At 40.4% G+C, this 13,382-nt stretch overlaps 1 protein-coding gene across 3 annotated transcripts in view; it reads left to right on the forward strand.

The window, feature by feature from the left end:
• SCAI (suppressor of cancer cell invasion) overlaps positions 1-9,155 on the forward strand; it is a 247,948-nt gene extending 238,793 nt beyond the window's left edge. For all 3 annotated transcript variants that reach the window (XM_033962135.1, XM_033962134.1, XM_033962136.1), the window contains exon 17: positions 1,671-9,155. In XM_033962135.1, coding sequence (XP_033818026.1) covers positions 1,671-1,817 — 147 coding nt within the window. In that variant the 3' untranslated portion in view covers positions 1,818-9,155. The remainder of the gene's footprint in view (positions 1-1,670) is intronic.
• Positions 9,156-13,382: the final 4,227 nt, after the last annotated feature.

Below are 13,382 nucleotides of genomic sequence, written 5' to 3' on the forward strand. Positions count from 1 at the left end.
CTTTGTAAGAGCACATAAGTGCCTCTGTTGCCTTGGTAGGGATATGGGTCATGCATTTGATATATGATTTTAAAAAAACATTCTTTGCAGACTATGTTCTGGAAAGAAAATAGCATCAGCATTCTTATGAACTATAATCACATGGCATAAAATATCCAATTGCAAAACATTTTCCACCAGTCAAGTTAATGTGGTGAGAACCAATCGGTCTCAAGGTTCAATCCACAAGGAGATGAAAATATTCAAAACATAAATCCAAAACTGTTCACAAAAATTTAAAAAGCAGTCATAGCCAAAAGCATGCAAATTCCTTTCAGTGGTCTCAGTAATTGATAATAGTAAATAATGGCATATAAAGACTAGCATGGCCCATCCAACCTGTCTAGAAAGGCAGTCAAGGTTGTATCTGTGACTCTTAACAGGTTACCCCCTCCCCCTTCTCTATAAGGTTCGTGCAGTCCAAAAAAATAGGTTTTGCATGCAATATATCTGTTTTGATGTGCCCCGTTTATGTGGTACCTTATTAAATGTATTTTGAGCTTAATAAAGCAAAAATAAAAGCTCAGAGAGCTATTTAGCAGATCACATTAAGGACATCCAAACTATGTCTAAGTTCCGGAAGAATGTCCAAAGAGTGCCTAAGTTCGGTCCATAGAACTCAGATCTATTTGAAGCCCAAACTAATCTCAAAAGTAGACTTGGTTTTAATTTGCCTACAATATAGGCATCATATGGATGCCCTAGGTCGCTCAGTGTTATATAAATGAATCAAAGGCTGCCCAAATTGAGTCATTGCCCAAACCACGCCCATTCCATGCTCACGCCTATTGAGTTAGGAACGAGTTTTAAATATGGGTGTCCATGAAATTGTGGCTGCGTCTACAAAGTGGCATCTATGTCCTTTGGACGCCTAAGTACCAATTATCACTTGTTAAGACCCTTAATTGGCTCATTAACTACTTAGATTGGAACGCCTAAAGCACGCCTAACTTTAGGCATGCCTTAGGCGCCCTTTATAGAATCAGGGCCTCCAGCTATTGTTGTTTTTTCAATCACGCAGAGTTTTCTACTTGGACCAGTCCATTCCCATACTTGACCACCTTAGGTTTTAGGATTTGATCCACGTTTTCGCATTAGGACTTTCAGGGACCCCTGAGGAAGACAGGGTCGTCAAAACATGGACCGTGGTCCTTAGTCCCCATTTTTTGGGGTCTTTGACATTTTGTCATGTGGATTAATTGACTGTATTTTTAATAAAGTCCTGCATCTTGGACATCGTCGTCTCCACAGTGTTTTTATTTTTGTCTTCATTGACCTTCGGGTCTGTAGAGTATTAAGGGTCAATTTTTGTTTGTTGTTTATAAAATAGGCACTTTATAAGAAATATTACAAAAGTACATGTTTTGAAATCCCCCCCTGTGTGCTTGATAGTATCTATTTATTTGGCTAATGTTTCTTCACTTTTATATCCCTTACTTTTTCAGCCTGATCCCTAGTGTTACATTCAGATGAACCACTAGGAATCAGGCAGTGAAATTTTGAAGCACAGTCTCTTGGAACAGTGCAAAGAAAACAACTTTTATTTTATCCAGGATGTGTTTGGTCTTCTGAGCTTTGCCCTAAATGATTTGGCAACTGTCTCCCTCAAAGAGCCTTTTCTTCCTCCACAGGAGACGAGAAACTATCCAGAAACATACCCTCAGCTGCCAAGAGATGAAACAGTGGAGAATCAGATCCTGCAGAAGCAGATCCTGGAGCTGGCTTCTGTGCTGGATGTCCGACACATCTTTCTGGAGAACACAATTGAGGAGTATTGAACCTACTCATCTCTTTTGAACGTTTGAGTTTCTTCAGCTACAAAGTCAGAAAGGTGCATATATTTTTTTCCAATGTGAAGACAGTGGGGGATTTACTTGATTTTATATTTTAAGTCTGAATTCATGCTGTTAAAATCCAAATTCTATTTCCAGTGCAGTTTATTACTCTGGTAATTTTTTTTCTAAAATACTTATTTTCCAGACCTCTTACATATTGGATGCAGCGATGCTTCCTAAAGCTTATTTTGGTGAGGCTATGCGACTGTTTTAAACCCTTTCTTTCAATAGTCTAAGAACTAATAATGGAGAATGATGACTTTGGTGAAAATCTTTCACCCTTATACTGGAAGAGTATTGGGAAACCAACCCTGTCAGTTCTCTAATAATTCCACCGAGCATACACAGAATTTTTTCACAACACACTCCATAGCAATAATATTTCTTCATTTAGGGTGCAGTTTTTTATCTCCAAGTGTTGGGCAAATTCTGTGCATTACCTGCAATGAGAGCAGTGCATTATCAACACAAGGGATCGATCTCCATGCAACACCCCGGTTTGGCAACATCTGCCCTCTCTTAGCAGTATTCAGGCTAGCATAGATTTAGTCCTGCTACAGAGCTGTGCACTGCGCTATGATATAATCATACCTTTTATCAGAACAGCATTTAAAAAGTGTTGTAACAATTAAATTTTCCAGACAACCAAGTGCCCTTCATCATGATCCAATATAAAGGTGGATCATCCGAAGAAGTGTGTGGACTCATGTGCTACGACCAGTGCATGGCATGAAGGGGTCATTTTAATTAAGCAGTGCTAAAGAGAGGCCTGTGCTAGCTCCAACATGGGTTTTTCCTCATGCGCTAAGGCCATTTTTAGCACTGCCGGTATATGGATGGTTTTTACGTTTCTGGCAATAATGGTCATGTGCTGATTTTCCCATTAGCATATGACCATTAGTGCATGAGCACTTACCACGCCCATTTTGTAGGTGGTAAGGGATCAAGCACTAATCCTGTAATAATCAGCTGTGTCAGTGCCCATGTGCTAACTGAGTAACATAGCCGCACCCACTCTCCACCCTCAAACACATCCCCAGCTATTTTTTAGCATTTGGGTAGCATGCGTATATGCAAAACGTACTGCAAGATACTCGCGTGCACTCCGCAGTAGGCCATATTAAGGTGTGGTAAGTATGCATCAGTGCTTACTGCAGCTTAGTAAAAAAGCCCCACAAATACTTGTACCTATGGTGAAAAAAAATCTATTGTCCCCTCAAATCTTTTTAATATTTTGGATAAAGGTGTTTTTAAAATAAATAAATTAGACATTTAAAATGGTATAGCAGAAATTACTTCCCATAGGAGAAAAATCCATTTATAATTATTTTACCTCTGTCTTCTTCTTCCCATCCACGATAAAGTTTTACCATTATGGAATGCTAACAAGAAAGCAAAAGAAATAAGGGTCCATGCCCAAGCTTTGGGAGATTTTTCTTTTGGTTAAAAAATGTATTTTCTTACCATCTATAGTTATGAATTTGCTCAACTTTTGGGATGATTTATTACATTATGAAATACAGATGTTTACCTTTCTAGTTTCTCTTCCAGTCAAAAAAGGTACTAAAGTCTCTTAAGACTTCAGATTTCTGTAGCCAATAGGGCTATTATGGTTGCCAGTGGACTCCAGTTCTCTTGAGGTAGAATCAGTCCAGTCCCTGGCCTTGTCCCACTTCATGCCTGGACTCTTCAGTTCTAGTGTCCCTATCCTTTTCCCTAAGAAATTATAGGATAGCAAGCCCACCATATAGACAGGTGAAGCCAAGACTGGATCTGCCTTCCCTGAATACTTGCAGCTAGTTGGCAGTCCTGTAACTACACCACCAAGTGAAATGCATATGTAGTTGTTCAGACATAAATTTGCTTTCTCAAGTAAATTAGCATCTATTGCTCTTTCCAAATGCTTTTTGGAGTAAATCAGCAGCTAAGCAGAAACCTTTCCCTTCATGCACAAGACTCCACAGTACCCCCTCTGGTTGGCCACTGTCCTTGTATAAAAATAAGCTGATAGCATGGGAAGCAATTTTATTTTATAAATACGTGCTCAGCTTCTTAGTTTATTATTTTATATAAATAAGAGTTGACATAGCAAAATTTCCAGTTCAAAAATTGCTTCAGATTTTATTGACAATACATTTCTATGTATTCGGTGTGTGTGGTGGTGTGAACTGGGATAAAGTAGGATCCATTTTTTTTATATTGGAAACTGTTGCCAAAGAGTCCTGTGTTACTGGGAAATGCTTTAGGCACATAACCAGCAAAGTCAGTGGTATGTGCTTGCAAGAAATTTTGGAACTGATCAATTTAAACAGCAGTGGAAACTGGAGCAGACAGAATAAAGCAGGGGCTTAATAGCCCTGATGCCATTTGCTGGATAGTTCCATATGCTTTGTTCCTTTTTGTCCAGCATATGAACATTGTTTTAAGTGGCTTCAGTACCCACCATGCCATCTTTTTTGTCCATAGGTCGATTATAAAATACGAGTCTTCATGGTCTTGTAAAGTATTTGAAAAGTTGCTCTTGGGCTGATTCCTGTGAGGCACTGTCTTTCCTATGTACACTGAGGGATAAAAGAGCCCAGGGATAGAACATATTTTTCAAAATAAGACATATGATATCCAATTTTGCATAGGTCATCCAGCTAGGAAGAGAGACATCCTTTTATAAGCTGCGCTAGCGGTTTTAGCGCACGCTTAGCGCGTGCTACAATGCGGCGTGCGCTAGACGCTAACACCTCCATAGAGCTGGCGTTAGTTTTTCCACGTAGCGCGGGGGTTAGCGTGCGCTAATCTTCAGCGCGCGCTAAAAACTCTACCGCAGCTTAGTAAAAGGAGCCCTGAGACATGCAAAAAGTATTATAAAAAGCTCCCTAAATGTGGAGTCTATTTTGAAATAGTTATTTATAGTGATTAAATTATATAACTAAGAATTTAAAGGAATTTTTTGGAACAATGATTATAACTTATTCCAAGGAATTTATTTCCTGGGTTAAGTTCAGAGGTCCTTTTTTTCCTACTCTTTAGGTTACTCTGATGCTTATTTATTGAAAGAATGTAAAAGTAAAAAAAATAATAATTCTTTTTTAAATAAATAACAGTTTTGTTAATTCTATTATTTGTTAATTTTGAACACATGGAGCGCTGCTGTTTGGGTGGTTCTTATAATATATATCTCCATTCCTCATGACACTCATTGTTGCCTTTTGTAAAATATCTATAAGGACATGGAAAACCACTCTCAAACTACTCTAGCAACCAGTGAAATATGTGGTTAGGAGTATCTTACGGGACTGAGCCAAAGAGATTTTCCTGTTGATTGGATACAGTTCTGTAGGGCCTGTTTACAAAGTTGCATCAGCTGTTAACATAGTAGTTAGTGCATGCTTACTATTCATGCAGCACCTTTGCAATTAGGTGTTTACCATTTTTGTGTTAACATGGAAAAGAGGCATGGAATAGGCAGGGAGCTGCACCTCATAATTAACATAGCAGATTTTATACTTTATTAGGTCTAGACATGCATTTACGTAAATTTGCAGCATATCAAATAAAATTGCAACATTAAAACATGCAATTAACACTACTTCAGTAAATGCAGCTAAGTGCATCATATTATCTGCCGTACAGTTAACAAGCATTAATTTTTTCTGTTAACTGGAAGGGAAGTTCCTGGGGAAACCCCTAACATTTAACGTAGAGGCTTTGCAAGTTATCATAAGAACATATCAGGCGGTAATTATGGCAATTAACCACAAAACCTTACCACAAATTAATAGGTTCCTATGCACGATAACAATATAACAAACTGAGCATGAATGGCATGTTAATAGCATCTGTTTTATGAAAAAAGATACTTGAATTAAATAAAGTGACTGAATTTGTTTTAATACTACATTTCTGTTGACAATAAACTGCCAACCAGAGCTTAAATTTATAGGCAAAAAGGAAATGGAACTGTGGAGTTGAAGGGAAGGGCAGTCAGGGGGGGCCGGAGGTACAAGAGTGGCTCTGCTCCAGGTTTACCCCCTTCCTTCTTCTGCTCTGCAGGCTGCCTGGAAGGTAGGGGACTGGAGCAGAACATCCCTGCTGGCTCTGGAATCTGAAAAAAGGTGGCGGAACTGCGTTCCAGGTTGTTCCCCAGAAAATAAGCCTTGCTGCTAACTACAAATAGGGTTTATTTTCAAAACTAAATGACCTTTGTTTTAAGAATTCCATTACCTGGTCGCCCAGAAATTATGTTCACTGCTTCTTTCAAGCCTGACCTGTCCTGAATATTGCAATGCATTATGGGGCGGATTCAGACTGGACACCTCAGCCTTATTCCTGAGAATGGCTAAGTCAGTCCTATCCAGGCCGAATGAGTCACTTTTGAGTGCATAAAGTGAAATATCAACCCCCCAAATAGATTGAATGAAACCTTATGTACCCAAGTGATAATCTGTGACTCTAGGAGAGAGTTAGCTGTTGTAAGATTCCACCACCTGCATACTAAGCTTTAGACCTATCCAGCTTTTTGTTGCTTCAGGTGAGAATAGACAGCACAACCTTAGACCACCACTGATTTTGAGAAAGTTCCTTCACAGCAAGCTTTCACTGCATTATAGTGCTCGGTGACATGCTATAGGCTAGGATGAGAAAAATACAGGTTAGAAAGCACATGTTCCAGAGTCTTGGGTACCACTTTGGTTCATCTGTGACCCATAATCTATGGTTTCCAAAAACAGCTAGTACTCATCAATTAAGGTTGTTTTGCATTTCTTTATTTCTTTTCCAGTTTACTTTTTGTTTACTTGTCTCTTTTCCTTTCCCAAACAAAACCCACGTGTTAGGCATTTTCATGGTACTTACCAATGAGCAGAATAAAGCTGATATCCTTTGTTGGAAACTCTGCAGAGGGATGTAGTTCAGCGCTGGAAAGGTTAAGGAATGGCTGGATCCAATAGTATAAAAGATTAAAAGATATTCAGATCTCAAAATGCCATCTTACCTGGTAGTAGTAACACATCACAATCTATTTCATGTGGGGTAGTTCTCTTACACATCAACTAAACCCTAAAATCAATAAGATTCAGCTTCTCAATAAGGAACATTAAATATTTTATTTTCTGCCAACACACATTTTGGTGAATGCAATTTGAAGTACTGTATAGTCATTTACAGAATAAACTACACACTCCCTCTCCTCCCCCTTGGAGGGCTTCAGTGAGAAAAACTGTCTGGTAGCAACATAAGAGGGTTTTTAACACCCAAGTATTTTACTGAGATACATTTGTAAAAATTAGGGCTGCTACTTTCTATCCAGAGAGCGCTTAATGAGACAAGCACAATGTTTGCATATGCTATACCTCACCTGGCGAATGCACGTTTGGTTGGTTTTTTTTTTGTGCAACTGGTGCTGTCAGGTAAGTCATGTCCTCACAAGTCACAGTTACCTTGCAATCTCTCCTTCTTACATCATCTTGTAATCTAGTTTGACCATCTTTTGTGACCTGAACCAAGGAAAAGCAAAGAAATATGCTTGTAAAAGAAAATAGATCAGAATAGTGAGACCTTTTAGAGGCACAGAGAAACCAGTAGTTTAAATAAAATACACTTTATTACAATTAACGACCAAGAAAATCATACACCAGTAATGTCTGTTGATCCATACAATTAAACATTGTGTAGGTCATAAACACAAGATATAAATCATGGTGTCCATTTCCAATGCATTGACAGAACCTTAATTTTAGAGGTGGTGGATTCCTATTCACATCACCTGGTGCAATAGATCATTTCCTGCTTTTAAAATCCAACCAACTATTACACACATCCATGTATGTACAAAAGTACTTGTTTGGAATGACAGATGTATGTAATTTTATGAACTGCATAGCAAAGCAAGTTATTGGTGGAAATAACTAGAACTCCTGGGTTTCTATTTTTATAGAGGATTGAGGTCAATAACAGATGAACTTGAGAACTGAACTTCATCTGTATTTCATGGGTTTAAAAAAATTTTTTTTATAGGTCTTTTTATTTGAAGTTTCAAAAAGGCACATCACACTTAAAACATAAAAATATATAATATAAACTAAGGAAAAGGAACTGCTTGTCAAACATAAAGATCCAGACAGGAATTTCCAATTTTTTTAAGAAGATTATATATAAATCTCCCATTTATTCTTCCAATGCATCCTTTCCAAAATCCCTTCTCCTTCACAAGACTATGCAATAAAACAAATGAACAATGAAGATCCATAAACAAAGTTTCTGAGCAATGAGTAAGAAAGGGTTCCTATATGTGCTCCCACTTCATCTGTATTTAATTTCTAATAGCAAATGTACAGAATTAATGACAAATCCATGACTAGTCCTTCAAATTTCAAATTCAGTCAGTATCTTCTCTGCAAATAGCACAACCTTTCTTTTACATCTCCCTAGGTTATTCCCATTTGAAGCCTCTATTTCCCTTGTGGGTCTGAGCCCTTCCAGCTATGATCATCTTGCTGAGAGCTTAGGACTCCAGTTCCTGTCAGAATCCAATTGTGCTACTACAGGAATGGCAGGATTTTCCCCTTCATTCTAGGCAGTTTGAGACTATACTGTTTTCACAGAACCTCCAGAACTGGGTAGGCCAAGAAGCAAAAGCAGGAGGGAGCAAAACCCAAGTCTCCCGCAAGGTGATGCAGCCATTGAACTATCAAGCCAACTCTCATTTTCCATTTATTAAGGATGTACAAGTATAGGTATAAAAATGCATATTCAAAAATAGTGTGTGTGTGTAAGGGGGGATACAAGTTTTAAAAGAGAGTATTATAAGTATGGGAATAAAAGATATGAGAAAAGGTTAGGGCTCTTCAGCTTGGAAAAGAGACAGCTAAGAGAGAATATGATTGAAGTCTACAAAATCCAGAGTGTTACAGAGCAGGTAGAAGTGAATTTATTTTTTACTCTTTCAAAAATACCTGGAAATACTGTTAGGAGGAAATATTTTTTCACTGAACAAATCGTTTAAGTTCTGGAACTCATTGCCAGAGATGTGGTGACAGCAGTTAGCATATCTGGATTTTAAAAAGATTTGGACAAGTTCTTAGAGGAAAAGTCCATGGAGGGATATTTTCCAATGTGACGTCTAAATCCAATTTGGGGTGTTTTGGGAAAAAGGTCCAAAAATCCAGTAGAGAAAATTACCTTTTTTAAAATAAAAAAAAGTCTATCTTTTTGTTTTGAAAATGGTCATTTCTTAGATGTATTTGTCCTCAGTGCGTCATATCTTTTTCAACCATTAAAAAAAAAAAAGTCCAAATGGAAAATGTACAAGAAACAGCCATTGGGACATACGAGGGGCAGCCACATAGACATCCCAGCACAGTAGTGGGGAACACTAAGGTGCATTGTATTGAACTTCACATACAAAGTCCTAGGTACACACATCACCTTAACCCTCTTACATTATATTGTCAGCACTCCAAAACTCACCCAAAACCCTATATCCAACTGTAAACCACCCCAATAGCCCTTATGCATGCAGGTGTCACCTCTATGTTGGTACAGTAGGTTTTGGGTGGGTTTGGGAGGGCTCAAGCTTTCTACCACAAGTGTACTAGTTAGAGTGGGACATGGGCCTAAGTCCCCTTCTCTGCAATCAATTGCACTGACCACTAGACTACTCCAGAGACTTGCTTGCTGCTCTAATAGGACTGGCCATAACATCTGAAGCTGTTTTACAAACTAGTATGTACTGTTTCATTCACATCTTGGGGGGGTGGGAAGAAGGGGGGTCAGTGCCTTCATGCCTCCAGTAGTCATCTGGTCAGTTTGGCCACTTTTTTGCACTTAGAAACATGATGGCAGATAAAGGCCAAATGGCTCATCCAAGGTAACCATTATCTCTTCCTCTAAGACAGGGGTGTCCAACCTTTTGACTTCACTGGGCTGCATTGGCCGAAAAAAATGTTTCTGGGGGCCGCACAAACGTGCAAATGCTGCAGCAAGATACAGGAGGGAGCCAGCAAGATGGTAAACACCCGGAGGCAACAGAGGAAAACACTGCATCGCCCTTGATCGAGGCCGCACAAAATACTTCACGGGGCCACATGCGGCCCTTGGGCCGCAAGTTGGACACCCCTGCTCTAAGAGATCCCATGTGCCTATCCCAAGCCTTCTTGAATTGAGACACAGTCTCTGTCTCCACCGCTTCTTCTGGGAGAATGTTGCATACATCTACCGCCCTTTCTGCAAAATGTATTTCCTTATATTACTCCTGAGCCTATCACCTCTTAACTTCATCCTATGCCATCTCATTCTAGTTTCTTTTCAAATGAAAGAGACTCGACTCATGCGCATTTACACCACGTAGATATTTAAATGTCTCTATCATATCTCCTCTCTCCCACCTTTCCTCTAAAGCAGGGGTGCCCACACTTTTTGGGCTTGCGAGCTACTTTTAAAATGACCAAGTCAAAATGATCTACCAACAATAAAATTTAAAAAAAACACAACGCACACTGTACGCATAGAATTGTTAATTATCATTCCTATTCCGGGTTTTTTTCAAAGAGATCAAAGCAGATGACTCTATGCACTGTCACCTCAGTAACAACCGTACAAAAAAATAGACAAATACCCACCCCCTCCCTTTTTACTAAACCACGATAGCAGTTTTTACCGCAGGGAGCTGCGCTGAATGCCCAGCGCTGCTCTCGACGCTCATAGGCTCCCTGCGCTAAAAACCTCTATTGCGGTTTAGTAAAAGGGGACCAATATTGTAAAATATAGAGAGCAGATATAAATTCAAACACATTTTGATCACTAAATTTAAAATAAAATCATTTTTCCTACCTTGTCTGGTGATTTCATGAGTCTCTGGTTGCACTTTCTTCTTCTGACTGTGCATCCAATCTTTCTTCCCTTCTTTTAGCCTGTATGCTTCCTCTCCTCCTGACCTCATTTCCCCCCCCCCCCAACGTTTTCTTCTTCTCTCCCTGCCCTCTCTTTCTTTCTCTCTTCATGCCCCCTTTCTTTTTTTCTGTTTCTCTTTTCTTCCGTCTCCCTGCCTGCCCTCTTTCTCCCTCCCTGCCCTCCCCGAAGCCACTGCAACTGCCACTGCCATCGGATAACAGGCCCCCAAAGCCTGCCCGCCGCCGGCCAAGCTCTCCTTGCTTCAGGCCCACCAGCATTCCTCTCCCCGACGTCAGTTTTGCCGTCGGAGAGGAAGTTCCGCTGGCCAGAACTTCCTCTCCGACGGCAGAATTGACATCGGGGAGAGGAAGGCTGATCGGCCCAAGATCGACCTATTGGGAGAAATGCTGCCGGGTCCTGCCTTTAAGGAAACAGAAAGTAGGCAGGACCTGGCAGCAAGAAGAGCAAATCGCAAGCTTCACTGACCTGTCTCCCGCTTTAGCCCGCGAATGGGGCTCTAACATGTGCGTGCTGGCTTCCCTTCTCTCCCCCCCCCTCCGACATAACTTCCGGTTTCAGAGGGAAGAGAAGGGAGGCTGGTACAAGCACACGTTAGCCCCCGGAGCATAAATTCTCCAAGCCGTTTTTTTTTTTTGTTTGTTTTTTAATGTTGAGCAGCGGAGGCAGCAGCAGAATTCAGGAGCAGGCCAGTCAGGAGGGGAAAAAAAGAGACGGAAAGAAGGGAACCCGCTCTGCGATCGACTGGGGTCGCCTGAGCGAAGTGACCTGTCGATCGCGATCGACGTGTTGGGCACCCCTGCTCTAAAGTATACATATTGAGATATTTAAGTCTGTCCCCATATGCCTTATGATGAAGACCACACACAATTTTAGTAGCCTTCTTCTGGACTTTTTTATATCTTTATGAAGGTGAGGTCTCCAGAATTGTACACAATATTCTAAATGAGGTCTCACCAAAGTCTTATATAGGGGTATCAATACCTCCTTTTTCCTAACATCCATACCTCTTCCTATGCACCCTAGCATTCTTCTAGCTTTCGCTGTCACCTTTTCAACCTCGAATGTACCCCATCCGGCTCCATCACTTTGTCTACCTTTAATTTAGTCAGCTCCTCATGAACACAACCTTCTGAAAATCAATCAGGGTCTACCACTCTACCATCCCTATTTGCATTTGTCTAAAAAATGTCTTGTCTCCCCATGTCGACATTTTTTCTTCCATTTGTATCTTTGCTTTCCAGACTATTCAACCAGCCTCTCTTAACTTTTCCAAATATTTTTGCCTGCCTTCCTCTTTCTGCGATCTTTTGTAGTTTAAGAAAGCTATCCCTTTACCTTCTCAGCTACTACTTTTGAGAACCAAAGTGACCTTCTTTTCCTCTTACTTTTATTTACTTGCCTCACAAAAAGATGCTTCGTCCTTACAATAACTCCTTTCAGTTTTGCCCACTGCATTTTCTACTCCTTCCAGACGTTCCCATCTAGACCATTCCTTGACGTAATCCCCCATCCAAACAAGGTTAGTTTTTTAAAAGTCTAGAACAGGGGTGTCTAATCTTTTGGCTTCCCTGGGCTGCATTGGCCGAAAAAAATGTTTCTGGGACCATACAAATGCGCAAATGCTGCAGCAAGACAGAGGAGGGAGCCGACAAGATGGTAAACACCCAGGGGCAGCAGAGGAAAACACTGCATCGCCCTCGACCGGGGCCACACAAAATCCTTCACGGGGCTACAGGTTGGACACCCCTGGTCTAGAACCTTTACTTTTGAATGAGCCCTCTCTATACCCGTCTTAATATTAAACCATACCATGCAGTGATCACTGGATGGCAGATGATCCACCCACTGTAACATCGGAAACACTTTCCCTGTTTGTAAGCACTAAGTCCAGTATAATCCCATCCCGCATGGGTTCCATTACCAACTGCTGGAACAGTTCTCCTTGAAGAGAATCTAGGATCTCCCTACTTCTAGAAGACCCCGCAATAGGGATACCCCAATCAACATCAGGCATGTTAAAATCGCCTATTAGTAAAACTTTCCCTTTTTAAAATATGTTCTGAATATCTACTGTTAAATCTCTGTCCTCTTCTTCCGTCTGTGAAACAGATTTAGCCATAAACTTCCAAATTTTGCTCTGGACACTTTCCACAATGTTCCACTATTGCAAAGAAATGTCCAGATCATAAGTCCGCCCTAATCCCAGCCAAAACAAAGCCCCCAGCACACCCCCATAAGATTTAGATGTACTGCAGACAAACAGCATAGAAAACAGTCTAAAAAAATGTGTTTGCTAAAACATCCAAATTGCCATTTTCGAAACAAAACATCCAATGCCACTTTGTAATTTTTGGGATGTTTATCTCTGAAAATGAGCCTCATACTCTGCTGTTGAGAGAGCCATGGAGCAAGCTACTGCTTGCACTGGGATCAGTAGCATGGAATGTTACTACTATTTGGGTTTCTGCCAGGTACTTGTAACTTGGATTGCCCCTGTTGGAAGCAGGATGCTGGGCTGATCCAGTACAGTTGTTCTGTTCATTAAAAATAAAATACTAGCTCACCTCTGAAATCCAATTCTCTCCCTCACAGATCCTTTGCTTG

This window comes from Geotrypetes seraphini, chromosome 10 (genome assembly GCF_902459505.1).
Source record: "Geotrypetes seraphini chromosome 10, aGeoSer1.1, whole genome shotgun sequence".
Taxonomy (NCBI): Eukaryota; Metazoa; Chordata; class Amphibia; order Gymnophiona; family Dermophiidae; genus Geotrypetes; species Geotrypetes seraphini.